The sequence below is a fragment of the Teleopsis dalmanni genome, chromosome X, assembly GCF_002237135.1.
Source record: "Teleopsis dalmanni isolate 2A chromosome X, ASM223713v2, whole genome shotgun sequence".
Classification (NCBI taxonomy): Eukaryota; Metazoa; Arthropoda; class Insecta; order Diptera; family Diopsidae; genus Teleopsis; species Teleopsis dalmanni.
In genome coordinates this window covers 7630633-7650893 of record NC_051848.1, presented here as the reverse complement: position 1 = coordinate 7650893, position 20261 = coordinate 7630633, and the positions used below count along the sequence as shown (strand labels likewise).

Here is a 20261-nt window from a genome sequence, read left to right as displayed (position 1 = left end):
ATTATAAGATAATATAATAATAAATTAACATTATTACAGCCTCTATGAGTTTTTTCATGCGAGTTATTTTTGGTGGCAAATTGAAAGTGAGCCTATCTAAATTTCCTTTTAAATTAAGGCACAACCAAGAAGTAGTAAAAATACAAAATTGGCAATACTGATGTGACACTCTGCATAACATGCATTTTCGGCATAGCCCGAAAGAGCGTAATAACTGAACTATTTCTACAAGCAAAATGGCGATTTCTGCTGAATTCTACGTCAGTAGTCCAAGGTGCTAAAAAACTCGATTTCGAACTGTAGAATCGGTTGGTTGTGTACTTGTTAGTAAAAACAGTTTTGTGCTTGTGCCAAGTCAGCGGTTTAATATATTTGTTATATATATATATATTTAAATAAAAAATTTAATAAAAGCAAAAATGTGTGACGAAGAAGTTGCTGCCTTAGTTGTTGATAATGGTTCCGGTATGTGCAAAGCTGGTTTTGCAGGTGATGATGCACCACGTGCCGTGTTCCCATCAATTGTTGGTCGTCCCCGTCATCAGGGTGTGATGGTTGGTATGGGTCAAAAAGATTCATATGTTGGTGATGAAGCACAAAGCAAACGTGGTATTTTGACTTTGAAATACCCAATTGAACACGGTATTGTAACCAACTGGGATGATATGGAAAAGATCTGGCATCATACATTCTACAATGAATTGCGTGTTGCACCAGAAGAACACCCTGTCCTACTTACAGAAGCTCCATTGAATCCAAAGGCTAACCGTGAGAAGATGACACAAATTATGTTCGAAACCTTCAACACACCCGCCATGTATGTGGCTATTCAGGCTGTGCTTTCATTGTACGCTTCCGGTCGTACAACTGGTATTGTGTTGGATTCTGGTGATGGTGTCTCTCACACTGTACCAATCTATGAAGGTTATGCCCTGCCACACGCCATTTTGCGTTTGGATTTGGCTGGTTGCGATTTAACTGATTACTTAATGAAAATCTTGACTGAACGTGGTTATTCATTCACAACCACAGCCGAACGTGAAATTGTACGTGACATTAAAGAAAAATTGTGCTATGTTGCACTCGATTTCGAACAAGAAATGGCAACAGCTGCCTCCAGCTCATCATTGGAGAAGTCCTATGAATTACCCGATGGACAAGTCATCACCATTGGTAATGAACGTTTCCGTTGCCCAGAAGCCCTATTCCAACCATCATTCTTGGGTATGGAAGCTTGCGGTATTCATGAAACCACTTACAATTCCATCATGAAATGCGATGTCGACATCCGTAAGGATCTTTATGCTAATACTGTATTGTCTGGTGGTACCACCATGTACCCAGGCATTGCTGATCGTATGCAAAAGGAAATCACTGCTTTGGCTCCATCCACAATGAAGATTAAGATTATTGCCCCACCAGAACGTAAATACTCTTTTTGGATCGGTGGCTCAATTTTGGCATCACTATCAACCTTCCAACAGATGTGGATCTCCAAACAGGAATATGATGAATCTGGCCCATCAATTGTGCACAGAAAATGCTTCTAAGCTGCTTAAGCTTACGATGACTGCCGTATTAGCCGTATTAGTGGTATAAAATGAAACGTAAAGAATGAAGAAAATTAATTGAAATGACTATGTTAAAAATTGAGTAGAAGGAAAAAACCTAGCACGTAAGATTGTATTACAAAAACAATGTCATTAAAACTATTAAAACAACAAAATACATCTAAAGTTGTTTGAAATAATTCAATGAAATACACCTACACATACAAGAACAATTTACAACATCAAAAAGACATCCCAAAACTGCAAATTATTATTAATTTTTTAATTTTTTTTTTTAATAACTCGCAAATGTATTATTATTTCTTAATTATTATTATTATATAATTATATAAAAAAGATGAAAAACTGAAAAATAAGAAAACACATTTTGTCCTTTTCGAAAACAAAGGCAAAAGAGAAAATTAATTAATAAACTACTAAACTACTATTTTTTAGTAATAATTTGTAAGAGAAAATCGTATTGTGATTGTCAAAACAAATTGCTACCTGAGCGAGTACTGAATCAAAAATATTTCTAATCAGAATATCGTTATCCATTCACACGATACTGACAGACCAGAGAAACCGTTGCAATTTCTTAACTAGATAAATTGACGTCCCTTTTAATGATTTTTAAATATTGTTATTGGTTATATGAAGATTGTTTATGAATTATTTAAAGAAAGGGATTTGTTCTTCTCTGAACTCGCTATTAGGTATGTATTTTAGAGGATTTGTTATAGACAATAATGACAATAAAGCAATACAGCTTTAAAAAAATGAATATAATTTTCACACAACCTATTTTTAGTCGAAGAATTATCTTAAAGGATTGTATTAACAATTTTCGAACTAATTGTTTTTATTTGGGTATTTTCTAATGTAACATACAGTGTACTAAGCATGATATAGACGATGCTACATGTATGCAAACCAAGTGCGCCGTGCTACCAAATCGCACTGTGTATATTCAAGTGTGAATACCAAATTTCGGTCAGCAGACTTATATACGGTAAAATTACACATTATTTCGAAGAGTATAGCAAAGTTCATACTTGGTGAGTATACATGTAGCATTGTCTATATCAGGCTTAAGTATTACTATATTATTATCAATGTGTTAGATGAATTTTTCAGGACTTCCAATATAAAAGATTATTAATCTCCACTTGTAGAAACATCGATGGTTTAATGATCTCTATTCCAATCTTAAAGACGAAAAATCTCTGTGATGAATTTCAAGTATTACATTTGCATTTCAAATTTTATTCATTCCACAAGCTACAAATTTTATTCAGTCTGTTCCACAAGCTACTAGCAGTAACTTTGAGTAATACTTTGAGTAATACACAAGTGCGTTCCACCAGCAAATTTTCGAGTAAATGATAGCATCTAAGAGAGCGTAACATCCCTGTCGAAAATTATTAAATTCTCGAAAAGTACATTTTATTTAAAGTAAAATTTGTGTAGATGTGTGAATCAGCTGTTTTGGTTTGAACTCAAATGTTTGTATTATTTATTTGGGCGGTACTAGTGTTCTCACCCGACTTTGACTTTACACAAAGCTGTTCCATGAAAATATGTGTAAAGAGCGTTATTTGCCACTTTATTTGTGTTACGCTCTCAGTTTGTACTTTACTTGTGTTTTACTCGAGGTTTACTAGGAGTAGCTCATGGAACAGACCTATTATTTCGTTATTTGTTTTTTACCAGACTGATGTTTCTTTTAAATTTGAAGATCTATTTTCTGTAGTCAATGCATCATGGATTACAAATAACAAAGAATATTACACAAATTCATTTCTGCTAGTATTCGATTGTGCAACCCTGATCTTTTTTTTTTCTTCTCGATTTTTGTCATATTCTCTCTCATATTTTTAATTCATTCTTTATTTTTAACAAATATTTTGTAGATGAGTTTTCATCTTCCTCTGCTGTTCTGTAATTTGACGCTTTGGTTATTCTAATTGTTTGGCTTGAATTAAATTATAAAAAATGTAAGCAAATAACTAAATGTGTTTATAAATAAATTTTAAATAAATGTTATTTATGGACATTACAGGCCTTCATGTGTACGACTTACGGTCAACTCAGGTGTACAGTACACATTTGTACCTGAAATTGCTTGAAGTTATTGAACTATTAAGTAAACAGCGGAAGCTTATGTCTTCAATGTTGATGAGGTTGTTCCATTTTTGAAAGAATTACCAATACTTGTGATATAAATGTAAGAAAGGAATGGAAGGAAATGGCGAAGCTTACTTTTTCAACAAAACGGAAGTAAATACAACTCTACAACTTTATTTGGCATAATTTCTAGTTTCTAATTTCTATTTATATTTATTTTGTTAATAGATAATGACATTCGTCAATATTCATGTGTATTATTGAATCCTTTGAATATTTAATTTCTTGAAAAGAAATTATTTGATCAATCGCTTATCAGAAAACATTTCTGAAATGTTGTTAAATTCCATTATCTACTAAAATAATTTAATAATAGTAATTTTAGTTTTCACACAATGTTCAATTAAATATTAGCAAACATAACAATTGAGTTTTGAAATGAATATAATCATCATTCATATTGTTCATACGTCTGCAATTCTAAAAATATACAATTGACCTTAGAGAAGCCAGCTTTAGAGTAAACTCAATTCATTGCCGTCTTTAAACTTTAAAGTTCCATGGAAGAATTGATTTATATATATATCTGTATATATCTCTCTATACATATATCTCTCTATACATATATCTCTCTATACATATGTCTCTATATATATATATATCTCTATATATATATATGTCGCTATATATGTATATGTGGTAAGACAGTCTATGTTCACTGAGCTTGAAAATTACTTTGGTTACATACATGAGATCTAGATTTATTATATATTAATATATCATCATTTCTAAACGGAATATGTAATTTGGAATGCACCTGATGGGTAGTTCAACATTTTTTTTTTGCAAAATAGTTTTGCAACCGATTTACTTCGTCGGTTATTCCATCCAATACCTTTGCTTTGTATTACTAAATTGGTCTGCAAATAGCTTGAACATATTCGATTTTGCATTCACTTTTATACGTTTTTTTTTTAATTTGGACGCTATTCTAGACTGCGTTTATAGTAGTTTTTCTTTACTTTTAATACTAACATGTTATGTAAAGATCAAAGTGATTATTAGTATAACTGATAGTTATTTACTTTGGGTTAACCTTTTGGGTTATATCCATTTTTCTCTTGCACCTAACCTATCTTTTTTTTTTGAAACACTTAATGGTTTCGTTGTCATAAGTTTTGAGATTATGATATTGATTGCATGGATTGCTTTTAGTCCACACTGAACAATTTACAACTAATTAATTGTCATATATATATTTTATGCATATTTCCCACAAATTTCTGAGCACATTGTTCATCACCTAAGCTTATCTGCAATTGACTTCATTACATTTAAGTGCAGTGAAGTCAATGTGAATATAATTGCTTTATTGGTTACCAATTTAATTACTTTGCAATCAAAACATATTGAAGTTTGTGTATAATATTTCTCACACCCATCGTCCCATCTTCCCGTATTCTCAACGGCCTGAACTTATTAGTTTCTGTGGTCTAATCTGAAACGTTGTACTTTGTGGCTGGTATGGTTCCCGGATTTCATACTGTGAAGCTGGTAGCGGATAACGTGTTATTGAGCTTTAAATAGCGAACAATGCAACTTAATTAGTGTGAATATACAATGTGGAAAATGTATGCATAATTAGCGGATTTACTGATTTCATTTGCAAACATGCAAATGCAATGCACACACGTTCACGAATTTACTCGGTAACATTTCAATTTGGCCATATTTATTAAAGTCAAACAACTTCCATTCAATATCAGTAGTAATGGGGGTGATTTCCCGAATGCTCCACAGATAAATTATCCCATTTCGTAAATGATTTACTTTGTGTTTTATTGTTTCCGTAAATCAGTTTAGGCTGCTTACGGTGCTGACACAAAAGCCAACATCTGACATATTTCGCAAATATATTAAATAGGTTTTCTTTAAATTACTCGTATAGCTTAGCGACTGAAGGAACAATTAAATTGCCTTATTACTTTAATATAGGATAATACAATTTATTTAAATAAATTTCCAAATAAAAAATTTCAAATTGATTTTATTATTTTAGGGTTAACATTTAGGGTTTATATTGTTGAATTAACATAGTAGTAAAAATTGTGATATAAAACATCAAAGTTTCAATTAAGTAGTAATTAAGTAGTAAAATTCGTTGGTCAAAAGGATCTCATATTTTAGGCAGTAATAGTGCTAATATATAGTATTTCATTTTATTGATTTTTATTTCTTTATGATTATTTATTTACTTACTAGCAACCTATTGCTGTGTCTTAAACTGCCACAGTACTACAAACCAGTTATCTCTATACTGTAAGCACTTACTACACTAATATAGATCAATTACGGATAGCGCTCTGTTCAACTTAATAACTTTGCCAAAGACGCGGTCGTTCCCCTAGGCCTACTTTCTCTGACTGCCGCTTCCTCACGACATGACAAAACAAGCGTAAACGTTCGGTGTCAATTTATTGATAATTTTCATTCAATAAGTCTTTATAACTTCGTTTAGTTTTTACTTCTATATGATGCGGTAGACTTCGCCTACTCATAAAGAACCAAAAATCTTACGAAGAACTTTTGCCTTAAGCGTTCAGTACTTGTTCGTAAACAAACACGATAAATGAAACACATGTAAGAATATACGCTTTGGCCATATGGAGAGAGCTCTACATTCTAATTGAGAGAGCCCTGAATTCTACAGAAGTAACAATATGTTAGGCAACTGTACGAACTAATTTCCCCTTTTTGATTGTAAATGGCGTTAGACCTACTTTTAGTTTAGTTTAGTTAAGGGCTACTGAGTTCAATTCTGCAACTATTTCTTTATACTGTTTTATTAGAGCACTAATATTATTTGTTTCTTATTAAGAATATTTTAATATTATAAAAGCATAGAAGCCTGAAAGCCCACTTCTTAATACTCTACACTCAGACTTGATCAAATCCGAACAGTTACAGAAAATGTTTTAAGAAGTCTAATATTATTCTAGGGCGATACTCCTTAATTCCATTCTAAGCCGACATTCTTAGTCACAAATCCGCCTTATTAAAATGCTGATTTGTCAAGTAATCCACTAACTCATATTCTAGGCAGACACTTTTAGCTATACTCTCAGAGAAATTCTTCTTATTTAAAGGGTAATAAAAAATTATGATAATTTGCAGCGTTAACTCTGATCTACTGAGAAGAGGAGGCGTCTCTTTTTAATTATAAAGACAAACCAGCTACTTAATTTGCTGGTCATCCTTTTAGACAACCGTGGCTCTCGTGATCCTGGTCACAGAGTCTACCTTTAGTACACTCGCGCCTTTGCCATAACCCCACCCCCTTCACTGCTTCCAATTTTCCTCTTTTTAGGCCCAAGATCTCTGACCTAGATGAACTTAGTTTGCTTCGTGTTAGGTTTCTTTACTCTCTCCTCTCTCCTTCGTCTACTGGAATGAAGTTTCCTCATTGCCGTGGAAATCTTCTCCTTTCATTCCTTAGAGGTGGTTTAGTGGGTTAAAATCCCACATGGTGGCTTTCGATGCTTCCACCTACTGCAAAAAAAAAAAAGAAAAAGAACAAAAAGTCACTCATGAGATAGCCCGTTTATCCGTCGTTCCACTTCAGATTTGAGCTTTTATTCAAAATTCGTTTTCTCTACAATTCTCGTTTGCAGAGGTATTAATATTTTAAGAACTTGTGTTTAGCAGACCGCTGGGTGTATTCATACTAATAGTAGTTTTAAGTTATATATCAAAGTAACTGCTATTAATGTATTGGCCGATGCTTAATATATTAACAATGTTTAAAAATCTTGGTTTTATTTTTTTCTCCCAATTCATGTTTTTAAATTTTTTTAATTATTTAATCAGAAAATAATATTTTAGCTTTAGTTACGGCTCTCACGTATTCACAAATTAAGTTCATATTTCGAACTAACGAAACAAATCCAACCGCACAAACTTTTTCAATCTCTTAAGCCTAAAAGAAGATTTTAAAATTTCATTTTTCGTATCTCTTTTTGCGTGTATCTATGCTATTGTATCTGAAACTAATTTTGATTTTTCCCCGTCGACATACGTACGTACAAACAAGTCAGAGCAGCTCCCTTCGTTTTCTACTTTTGACTGTTAACTAATAGGTTTTAACATGTCGAAGGACGGATTAAGCCCGCCATACTATTCCGTACGGATACAAGTTTTACGTTATTTTGTGCAGGATATCGCTGCGTTGTTTAACCGGAAATTTGACTGAAGCATCTCCCATGTCGTTAACGGTAGCTGCCGCACGTCGACTTAGTCAACATTGGGGCTGTCATTTTATGCAACTGCTTTAGCTCTACTGCACTTAGTCAGTCATACTCACTTAACGCGGATGGTAATTTCGTCTATGTAGTCCTCGCAATAGCCGCACTTCAATCTACTGATTTCCTAATGCCGTAAGCGCTGCAACTCGCTTCCACTGTTGCAATGGCATTAAATTGTGTAGGTGGTTATAATGTTCTTATCCTTATGTTTTTTCATGTTCTTTGTTGTGTTTTATAATTTTTCTGTTTTCATATTTCGTAGTTACACGATGGGTTAAGTACAAGTTTTTTGTCTTTTTTTTTCATAATTATGAAGCAATTTTTTAGTTTCACAACATTTTCACCTCTTCTGTAAGAATACAGTAGTCGTACAGTAAGTCGTAGTAAGTACGGTGTGTTGGGATGTCAGTATCTGTTGGCTGGAATGACGCTGCAGTAGCTTAGCTCTGCTGGTATGTGGTAGTACCTTAAAAAATCTGCTGATATTGTAACTAAAGGGGCGGTATATTGTGTTCTGTGGATACGCTCCGGCTGTCTTTGTTATGTTCTATAGCTGCAGTTTACAACTCATGCTCGCTCTTCCCGTTCTCTTCCCGTTTTCCCAATTCGGTTTATAAAAAAATGCAGCTTTATGTCCACTCCACCACTGTGTTTAGCAGTTAAGTAAATGAAAAGCACTTGATGAGTGCATTTAGCGAAATTGTGTTGAGATTTTTTAATTAAGGTTGCAGTTTGTTAATGAAGTGACAATGAGGGATTTAATAATGTCATTTTGCTTCGCACCCCTCGTACTTCCCCCACTTTCGTAAAAATTTCACTGATTAAATTAATGTTAAAAGATTTCATATTAATTAATAATAGCTGAAGTGTAATATAAGAAAGTTTGCAGGATATGCAATTCCCTGCTATACAAGTTACTTACTGTGCTTTGTTACAATTTACTGAACAACAAACTTAAAGGATTTACTTCTTTTAATGAAATAAGTGTAATTCATATACCAACAACTGCATTTAGTTATATACTTAATTTTCAAAGTAATCTAAACTGCTTAAATTAAACACAATGCAAAGAATTAAGTGGAATTGGGTCACTAATATCATCCAGTTTTCGTCAAAAAACGCAGAAAGCAAAAGACGCAGAATATATAATATAAGGAGGGTATTCATTCACTCAATCTTGTAAACTGATTGCATGATGCATGACATGCATAGATTGCGCGAGTTTGCAATGGACAAGAACAAAATACAGGCACGAAGCTTCTTGCAATTGCTTGCAATCTTGCTATACCTATACTCAACGAATCAAAAAAAGGAACAAAAACAGCTGTTTTGATATATGTTGCTTCTCATGTGAATGTGATTTACGCTCTCTGAGATGCTCTCTTTTACTTGAAAATTTGCTAATGGAACGCGCTTGTGTATACACGAACCTATTATGATGAAATTAAGATTTGCTGTGTGAACAAGTATTTAACGAAGCGATTAATTAAAATGATAATTATATATACTATGTAATTGTAGCATTTTTAATGTTCGAGAGAAATGTTACGCTCTCTCAGATGCTCTCAGATACTCTTGTCTATACACGAACCTATTATGATGAAATTAAGATTTGCTGTGTGAACAAGTATTTAACGAAGCGATTAATTAAAATGACAATTACTTATACTATGTAATTGTAGCATTTTTAATTTTCGACAGGGATGTTACGCTCTCAGATGCTCTCTTTTACTCGAAAATTTGTTAATGGAACGCACTTGTGTATACACGAACCTATTATGATGAATTGAAGATTTGCTGTGTGAACAAGTATTTAACGAAGCGATTAATTAAAATGAAAATTACTAACACTATGTAATTGGTAAGAGATTTTTATGTAACAAAAAATTTTCTTTGAGCTACGATCTTAAAGCTTATTTTATTGTTTTTTTTTATCGTTTATCGCTATTTTAAGAATACAATTAAGCTTGCTGCTGAAAAAGTTTCAATAAATATGTATACAAAAATGTATTGGAAACAACATATTTTTTTCTGTAAATTCGATTTTAACTTAAACCTGTAAATCCAATAATGTCAAACAAAATATAAAGATCTCTTGAACATAATCTTCGACAACAAATTCGTTGCAGATTTATTTGTAAGAAATTTAAAGTGTTGGCAAATATGGCTTTTAGCAGAGTTGGCAACTTTCTTCAACCATAAGCACAAATATGTTTTCATTGAAGTTCGTTTATACAATTTATATATATTGTAGAAATGATAAATTGTCCCAGACAGATGCACACTTCAGGTTATGCCTGAATGCAAGGAGTGCATTCAATTCATTGCGTGCACACTGCTCAGTACTAACCAACATTATTTTAAATGTTAGCAGGACACTAGAATTGATTGCTTTATTATCTTACAACATAGGAGAATTGAAATATAAATTATGGTACAGCAGATACTGTATTCATGCAATTCACATGCAACTCGAAATTCTTCGCAACAAATGAGAGTGCAGTCGGCTTCCTTGCTTCGCTCCACTCGCATACTATTTATAGTTGCTCATACTCGTATCTTCTGTTACACAATTACCATATCGAAACTAAATTATTTTGATATATTTTTCAAACGCAGTTTATCTCTGAGCTTAGAGAATATAACCCAATAATTTTGTGCTATATTTTGCTTGAATACTCAGACCAAAAGTTCATGCAGATTGAATTGTTGTGCAGCAACAATGAGGCATTTTCCGGGTTTCAAAATGAACACCAACATCCTTTGCAATAATAAAAATAAATTTTCAATTATGAAAAATCTATCTCTGCAGTAGAAATTTGTTATTTGTTATCGTACTAGAAAATTTTTTAACATTTTGTAATAAATAATTTATATACATTTCTACAATATCATGGAGATGCAAATTTTTTGAATGAATAATTGAATAAAATCATGAACTGGGGGTGGCGAGTTTTAAGAGCGTTCAATTCCGCAGTGTTTTTTTTATTTCGAAAACCTATAAAAATTGTATGGTAGGATACATTGATACACCCAAATAAACATTTCTTAAAACTTCTCAATTAATTAATCCTTAAAATCTATTAAGCTAATGGCTTAAGCTATTTTTAAGCCATTTATTTATTTTATTAAACCATAAAAATATTGTGTAAACCAATATTTTCGTACTGCCCTGATATGGGTCCGGCTAACTTTCTTCTTTTCCCAAAACTCAAGTTACCACTTCAAGCTTTCATCACAGGAGAATATGTTGTGGGCACTGAAGTCGATTCCAACGAATCAGTTTAGAAAATATATTAATGTTACGGTGCTTTGTTGGCATAAGTTTATTATTTCTGATAGGCCTAATTTTAAGGCAATACAATAAATTTTGAAAAATAACACATATTTTGTGTTTAATAGATTAATTTCCGATACTTTCTTGACAATTATATATATAGTATAGTAAAGTTATTGTAATAAAATTAATTTTAAAAATTTATAGGAAGAAAACGAACGTGAGCAACTTATTCTTCATGCTCTCCAAGTAACAATTATATCATGCAGACAGTCCATTTAAATTCTCTGGGATTGGGAACATTTTCAGTATAAGCCCCAAGAAATGGTTAAAGAGTATTCGGTTGCAGCAAAGCCATTGCTTTTTATTTGACAGGTTATGCACTTGCAGTTCAATAATTTTATACAGACTAATGAAACCCAACATATAGTTCTAAAATTTACTAGCAATGGGATTATTGGAATTGCTCGAAACTGTCATGTGCTGAAATAGTGATGAATAAAATTTTTGTTAAAAATCTGTTCAAACTTTGTATTAAACAAAATCCTTTCAGTTTCTTTTAGATTTCATTTTATGGATCCGAAAGCAAACTTTTGTTCGATCAAACTTTTGTTTTAAAATATTTTTCCTTAAAATATTCTAATCCTTAAGATATTCTCCACACCATACCGTAGTGGATATTTTCGGGACAATTTGCGGTGACTTGTCTACACATAGCCGGCATTAAGTCGTTCATAAGTTGACAGATATTCTTTTTTAAAGCAATAATTCTTATCAGACGTTGAAAAAAATTCAAATAAAATATATTAAAGTTATTTAAAACTGAATTATATTTAAAATTATTAATTAATTAAATGTAAATAAAAAAAAGTATGTCCACTTTAAAACAGCTTTAAGAATATCAGTTAAGTTTTTGATACGGTTTCGAATATTGATTATAAATTAATCGTTGTTTATTTTTAGAGTTTTGATTAGTTCTTCGTAATCGAAATCTTCATCACTGTTCGGATTCATAAAGAATTTGATAATTTCACCGATTTGTTCATCGGTTATATCTCCGCCCAACATCCAAGCCACATTTATGAGTTGATTAAATCTAATAAAGCCGTGTTGATTCTGGCTGATGTAGCAAAGAAACTCCGAAATGGCTTTTGAATGGTCACATTCACCATTTATATTAAATGCAGTAAATTCGATGAATTCCTTAAAATTTAAGCAACCATCGAGATCAATTATTTGGAATGTTTGTAGCACCGGGTGCTCATTTGCAGTACCGTCAGAGATAGGGATGGATTGGTCAAATTCCTGTGGCAACATTTTTACATAAACATTAATATTTATATTAACCAGTTCAAAGAGTTGTTTCAGAGAAGTTTATACATTATTGTAGCTTACTTTTGATTCACCCATTTTAAAAACAAAATGACTATTAGAATTTGTTGGCTTTTGCTAGTGATGTAAAATGAATCCTCTGATTGAGCCTAAAATAAAATTAAATGATAAATACACAACTCTTTATTTTTTACTAAGAACAAAATTTGGTAACTTACTGAGCAAATTTATTTTTAAAATCGTTCTTAAATTAAAAATGATTAATTTTCCACCCAGATAAGCAACAATTCATATGTGAATGGCAGTATTCTATTAAATAATTGAGAAATGTCAGCAACATCGACATTTTTCACCTTGCGTGGTGAAAATGAAATTTAAAGTGACCATTGGTTGGTTTTTTTGTTTGTGTTTATTTCTTAATTTAAAAGAAATCTGGAACATAATTGAAGAAGGGAAACTAATGAAGTCCAGAAATATTTTTTACTTCTAAACTAATTTTAATATTAGAAACTTAACTATTAACTTTTCTTAATTAACTTAACTTAATTAACGTTTCTATAAAAACATAACATATTGTATGCTTTTATATTTAATATATGTGCAAATAATAATGTTTTTTAATTAGGGATAAGTCTTGGGTAATGATATATTTATTTATTGTACAAATCCACAAGTACAAATTAAAATAAATTGCACCGAATTGCTGCAAAACTTTTCACATGTTGAATATTATCGTTCATTCATTGAATATTATTGTTCAGTCATTGGTTTGTAAAAGCATAGGAAAACACCAAGGAAACAGCTGTTGACATCACCAAACTATGTTGGAATACTGTGGTGAGTTTATTAGTCTCTTTTTTTGTGGAGTTTGGAAATTCATTTTCTGAAATCAGTCGATCTGTTTTTATCACAGCAAAGATTTTGGCTTAGAATTCATTGGATAGATTCGTAAGATATAACATTTTCTTATATTGTTTTGAGTTCTGTGCTTACTTATATCATTTTCGACGGTATAGAGAAATTATTTTTCCCACTCGAGTCTCGACGGTTATAAAACCATGCTTAAAGATTATTTTTTTCGAAATCAATTAATTTTTTCGCAATTTTTTTTTAATATGAGTATAAAAAAAAAATTTGGTCTAATATTTAATTATTTTTAAATTTTATTTTTCTACACCTCACTTAGTGTTTTATTTAGAAACACTTTCAGAGAGAAGTGGGCTAACCTTGTGTCAGGTTACAACATTACTCTAAAACTTAGCTCATTCTGCTTAATTATCTTAATCGTGTTTATACGATATAAACACTTAACTTATATAAAGTTAAGAGTTTAGATTTAAATTTTTAGAGTTGAGCGAAGAATTAAACAAAAGCAAAAACAAAAGCAATTTTGGTTTTTGTCAAATATTTTTGACATTTGCTTTTCAATATGATTCATCTTCCATATTGTATGAATTAATAATAATAATTAATAAACATATATAATAAAAATGTTTCCCAATATGACATTTAATTAGATTCTTTCTGCTTCACGGGTTTATTCTCTTTTTATGTTTATTAAAACTTTCACCTGGGATAAATGCCAGGAAACCAAGGTATTTTTTGGGAAAGCATTTACTTAATCAAATAAGTATGCGCTTATCAAGCATAGATTTTGTAGAGATTTTAAATAGCAAATTTGACTTATCGAGTTTATTCTAGAAATGAGGTCAGACACACCTTAATTTCGCAAAAATCTTAATTTCGTTTTCGTTTCAGCGAAACTAAGTTCATTTTTCCATACAAAATTCAATTTTAAGGTTATAACTGAATTATGAAAAATGGTCATAATTTCGTTGAAACGAAGGCTGAAATTAAGGCACATTTCAAATGCAACTATGCATAAGTAAAATTTTAAGCAAAAGATAGATAAAGAAGATTAAGAAAAATAGTAATTCACATATCTTAAATTCACTAAAGCTAATAAAACTACTGAATGTCATACTTTATAGTTATAATAATCAATTTTTAAAATTTTGCAGATTTTTCACATTCGATTTTTATACCAAAAACATATGATTTTCTTCATTTGAGGCAGAATGAACACCTTCCAAATTAACTTAACTTCATTTCAACACGATTAAGAAAATTTGGCGGTCTGAACATAGCATTAGTAGCAACCTTTTTTAAAAATGGTTTTAAAAAACGGTTTTAGTTGTTAATACTTTTGTATTTTGACTTCATATACACATATACACATACCAATGTTATTCATTCCATGTCATATTTTAATGAAAGACATGTATCGGTGTCACCACTCATTTTTATTTAAAATCAGTAAACACATTCCATGCGTCCATCTGAATAATTCTTTACGCTAACAAATTTATAACATTGAACATGTTTAAAAAGTGGTTTTAGCATTGAATCTCAATTAAACATGTTTGCAGTGTTGGAGTTATACATGTTTAACTTGGGAGTTATACATGTTTAACTTGGGAGTTATACATGTTTAACTTGGGAGTTATACATGTTTAACTTGGGAGTTATACATGTTTAACTTGGGAGTTATACGTGTTTAACTTTGGAGTTATACGTGTTTAACTTGGGAGTTATACATGTTTAACTTTGGAGTTATACATGTTTAACTTTTTGTACTAAAAAAATTTTTTTGTAACAGTTGATTTATTCAAATCTGATAGTTAACTTCAAATATTCAATTAAAATTGTTCAATATTGCAATCAATCTATTTTATTGGAATTAAATTTTATAATTTTGTTTTCTTCTTTGAAAATGGAATGATTTATTTTCGTTTGAAATTGGCTGCTATTGTCGCTTATTACTATAAATTTTTGTTTTACTGTAGTTTAAATATATATATTTTTAAGTGAAAAATTAAACTAAATTTTGATTCCTTCACCGAAATCCCATTGCAAAATTTTACAAACAATTCAAGGATCGAAGCTGGTGTAATGAAACAAAAGTGAGGACGACAACAGGAAAATGTAGAATGAAAAGTTCAACTAAAACCGGATGTGCAGCAATAAAGATAACAGTAATCTGCTGTTCCTCCTTTTACTCCTCCTTGCATATATATATTTTCTTATTATAACTATTATATCCCTTTTTTAATTTTTTTTTAGCGAAAACATTGAAAAAATGTCAGCAGTATTAAATTGCAGTTTTGAAGAATATTTTTGCATTTTTTTTTTACTTAAAGTTTTATTTAAAATACAATTCAAAAGTTTGAATTATGTAAAAATCTTCAAAGAGTTCAGAAATAAAATTTTCACAAGGATAATATTTAATTTGTTGCTACACGCAATTACTCAACACGAAAATAGAGTGAAATAATTGGTTAAAGAGAGTAAAGATATGTTTCTACTGCTACTTAGTAAGTGTAACTTACTTAATCAATTTCGTTAAACATACAAAGAGCTTTCGTGCTTTTTAACTTACTTATAAATAAAATAGAGAAAATTGCACCAAAAATGTCGAATATAATCCTTAAACATAAATTTCCCAGAAGGGAAATTACCAAAATTTGAAATATTCATCTTATGTCTTATATGTAAAATGTAAACAAACAACAGCTGAGCTGTAAACAAACGCACTAACGAAGTAAGTATTTAATAAAATCTTTGTTTTTATTAATTGAATATGTAATGGATTGTAATATATATAAATGATTTAATATATCTATTATTTATTTAATTTTTTGTGTGATATATTAGTAAGTAAAGTTTATTAGACCAAATAGAAGCTCTCTTATAACTTTCAACGAACTTTCTCACACATAAAAACTCTTTCACATGCAGTAAGTAACTTATGTCAATGGAAACGATAAAAACTTAAAGTTACTTAAGTAACTAACTTAGTAAACAGTAGAAACATTGTATAAGGAAAGTTTGTCGAATTATTAATTTTGTGGTTGCATTACAATTTTACATGTCATCTGATAATCACCACGTAGTGCAATTCATAAAACTTTAAGAATAAACGTAGTATATATATATTTTAGTTTTTGTATGCAATTCCCATACATTGGGCTAAGAGGATATATTCAATTCCTCAAAGTTAGTTACAGTACGTCTACACTATTGCATTTAACACTATTTCGATATTAATTCGATAAATGTGGAGCAATTATTGTCATCATATTATATAAAATAATGTTTAAGATAATTGGGATAAAACACAAAAATTATTTTTTTTTTTGCATTCTATTTAGAGAGCAATCGAATAAATGGAATGTTACTACTTTGAAACAAATAAATCCAAGTCATATTGAAAAATAAACTAATAATCATCTGAAACCAAAAGTAGGTATTACGTCAGGAGGCCGTTATGACGACAAACCTCTAGCATCAGTGGTGTGTTTATCAGTTTCTGTTCAGTTGAGTCACTTTCTTCATTTCTTTACAAATGTATTGAGGATGCTGTAGCTTTTCTGCTCTAAAATGAGAGCACTACAAAAGTAAGTGACAAATGTTCTCCTCTCATATGGGGGGACTGAGCAACACCATATATATGACTATTGTCTAAAATAGCTTTCCTATTCTACAGTTGCGTTATATATAAATTGGTTTTCATAATTTTCATAATTGTAACATCATTCAATAGTGTGGGCTTAAGCTTTTATATTTAAGGGACACTGCGCGTAACTCTGTATTATCTTACCTTATCTTCACTCTCGTAGAATTGTAGCAGGTTTTCAAAGTGATATAAAATTATCTTTAGCGAATAGTCACGAGGACTCACTACATTGATGGATTTCATTACCCTGAGGCAGCTAGTAGAATTAAAGAGATTTTTATTTTCGAGGGTTGTTGCAGTATTACTTTTCGTCCTATCGCCATCTTTTTCCACTTATAGTCTTTCCCACTGTAACATAGGCATGACAAATTATGTTGTTAAAATTCTTCCCAAATTAACGTCATCGAAAACTTAACTTTTGCGGTGAACTTTTGCGATCCTTGCGAAGTCTTGAAGTCAATGGAGGATATTTTATGTTTGCGATATTGTATGTCATGGTCTGTTCTACTGTGGAGGGCCTCCTAAACGTTATTGTAAGGTTGAAGATGTTTTCATGTGAGGGTTTACTGTTCTCTACAGAGTTGAATGGTTGTTAAGATATATGTTCACTAAATAAATTAAATAATTTATGGCATTTCATAATTGTGTTCCTATATTAGTTGCTCTAAGTTAAGTACGCAAAGAGAACAAATAACTTAATTTTTTTTTGTTTTATTTAAATAATAAATATAATTGTTTGCATTTCTTTCTATCTGCAGCAGCTCTGGAATATTTATGCACTCTTCTACTCCTACTGAAAATTATTCGCTTTTCAGAGCAGTGTCTGGCTGCGCGGCAACATTATAACTGTGAGGCCACTAAAAGGACGCTCTTCATAGTGACTGCAGCTTGAACTTCTGCCTATTGAAATATTTAATGTTAATTTAAATAAAATAAAATGCAGACTATAAGATTGCTTTATAAACACTGTAAGGATTAAAAAAATAAGTTAAAAATTATGGGAAAAGTTCGTTTCACAATTGAAAAAACTCCATTTGAGCCATTCGTTCTATTAACAGCTTAACAAAATCCTTAACGCAACTAACCGGTTAAAAATGGGCTAAGAGTAAGGCATAAAAAACGATTATTTATAAAACTATCATTTATTTAATAGCCCTTAAAGTGAAATTATCTTGAGAGAGTTCACTCCAAAAATAAAGAAGAAAAAAGTTTATTAAAGAGAAGAAAGTAGTACATTAGTTGCGCTGTAGGTAAATTTATGCACAAATATTTTCCAAAGAATTTTCATGGTTTGTGGAAATAATTTAATGTATGAGTAATAAAGTTAGAGATAAAAAGGGCAAGGAGAAAGATTTTTAACTGCAAAACAAATACTTTTGTAATAAAATAATGAAATTGCTTTTAGTGCTCAGTTGTGGTATGTTGCCAAGTAACCGACAGAGCAGTACGAGTATACGAATATATAGTAAGGTACTAAGAAAAACTGCTGGTTTCCATCATTTTTCTTGTGCTTTGTAGTAATACTCATAAAAGTTCACTTAACAAAACGTATTACTGTAATATACTTATTGTGTAATTTTGCAACTTTTATCAAAAATGCATACATCCTTTAAAATGTCAACTACTTACTGCTTAATGCACATATGCGCAAACGAAACCAACAGCAGCTCATCCTCTGTGGGAACGGCGGCAGAGGCTGCAGGATATCCTTAATAATGGAGTACTTATATGCTCTTTTCAAACCCGCTCCCAGAACACTAAATATGCAATGGTATAAAATTTAATATTATTTGAAGTTTTAAGTTAAGTACAGAAACAGTGAAATTCTTTAATTAAATCCCTTTCAAACGCTTGCAAAAACTCTTCCATAGGAAGTGCTTGCAGTTTTTAGTGCTTCACTTGTGTTAGATGGAAATTTTCTATATGAAAAAACTGCAAAGTAAAATTACATTTACTTATTCCATAAGTTTTTTTCTTGTGGTTTTCATGTGACTTTTCACATCACACAGATTTTCTATTCATTATTAAATTACTTTACATATTTTTATTTTTTGTTTATCTCTTCATTAGACTAAGTAATAGTTGACTTCAGATCTGCATACCTTCTCGAGGAGCCTGTAACGATTCTGAGACTCGTTAACGCAGTGTTGGTATGCCTGTCAGTTCTCTTAAATAATTTCAGAGCTCTATTCTCTATGTATTTCTTGATCAGATTAATCTTAAGGTCCCTGAGGATGTCATTCGTCCTAATGTATCATAGTACCTTGAAAAGTCTTTCTAAAACCTGATTTTGTGCAATTTCTAACAGGCGAATAGTAGTGTTTGAGGCCTTACTAAATGCTACACATCCATATAGTAATGACGGTCGAATTGTTTGTTTATATAACAGCTTTCTGTTTATTTTTGAATAGCGGTTAGAGGTGATGATGGTAATTATGATTTTAAAAAACTAAACTATTTCTACAGTTAAGTTCTACACTTAGGTTAAGTTAGATTATATCGGAAGTACCTAGGTGATCCACTTAGACCTATTGTCCATTGTGTTATCGTATATTAAGGAAAATTTAGAGCTTAAAGCCAACTAGATCCTTTGTCGAAGCTTCAAGTGTTGTTTAGTCGCAGGTCTTGTAAATGATCAAGATCCTCAAGAAAGAAGGCTCCTAAAGTGTTGAGTTACCGCCGTGGATGAGTAGCAGCAGTTAAAAGTTGTCTAAATTCTAATTTATACATGCAATTATCATTGTAATAACATTCTTTCATCATTTAATGCAGACATATATATAATGCTTCCAGGTCGTCTCTTCTATTTCTTCTATAAGCCTCTAACTTAAGCTATCCGAAACTCAACAATTTGTTCTAGATTTGTCTAAGTTACTTACCATACTACAACACTGTCCAGTCCAGAGCAAATACTACAATAGCTTCATATAAATCGAACAGTCCATGCAGGTCATACAGTTGATTCTAAAAAATCTATATAAGACTCTAATCTCTGCAACCAACGTCGACCAGTTCAATCCAGTCCAGACAGAAGATAAAAATAGTATGTAAAATGAAAAAGTTAAGGAAAACTGTTGATAATAAAAGTTTAAGTAATTATAGTAACTATAAATTGTGAGTATATATATAATAATAAATTGTAATTAGTGGTAAATAGT

At 31.0% G+C, this 20261-nt stretch overlaps 2 protein-coding genes across 2 annotated transcripts; one reads left to right on the top strand and one right to left on the bottom strand.

The window, feature by feature from the left end:
• The first annotated feature begins 294 nt into the window (after window positions 1–294).
• LOC119662164 (actin-5C-like) lies at window positions 295–1783 on the top strand. Its single transcript, XM_038071720.1, has one exon. It carries the CDS (start codon window positions 420–422, stop codon window positions 1548–1550), a length of 1131 nt encoding a protein of 376 aa, XP_037927648.1. The 5' UTR covers window positions 295–419; the 3' UTR covers window positions 1551–1783.
• A 10351-nt stretch (window positions 1784–12134) lies between these two features.
• Window positions 12135–12915, bottom strand: LOC119662445 (calmodulin-like protein 1). Its single transcript, XM_038072065.1, has 3 exons — window positions 12806–12915; window positions 12651–12736; window positions 12135–12560 (listed from the first exon to the last, which is right to left on the bottom strand). Exons 2-3 carry the CDS (start codon window positions 12663–12665, stop codon window positions 12198–12200), a joined length of 378 nt encoding a protein of 125 aa, XP_037927993.1. The 5' UTR covers window positions 12666–12736; window positions 12806–12915; the 3' UTR covers window positions 12135–12197.
• Between the last annotated feature and the right edge of the window lie 7346 nt (window positions 12916–20261).

Bases quoted from the DNA above. Each gene is read 5' to 3' on its own strand.
- LOC119662164 (XM_038071720.1), top strand. From the start codon at position 420: ATGTGTGACGAAGAAGTTGCTGCCTTAGTTGTTGATAATGGTTCCGGT.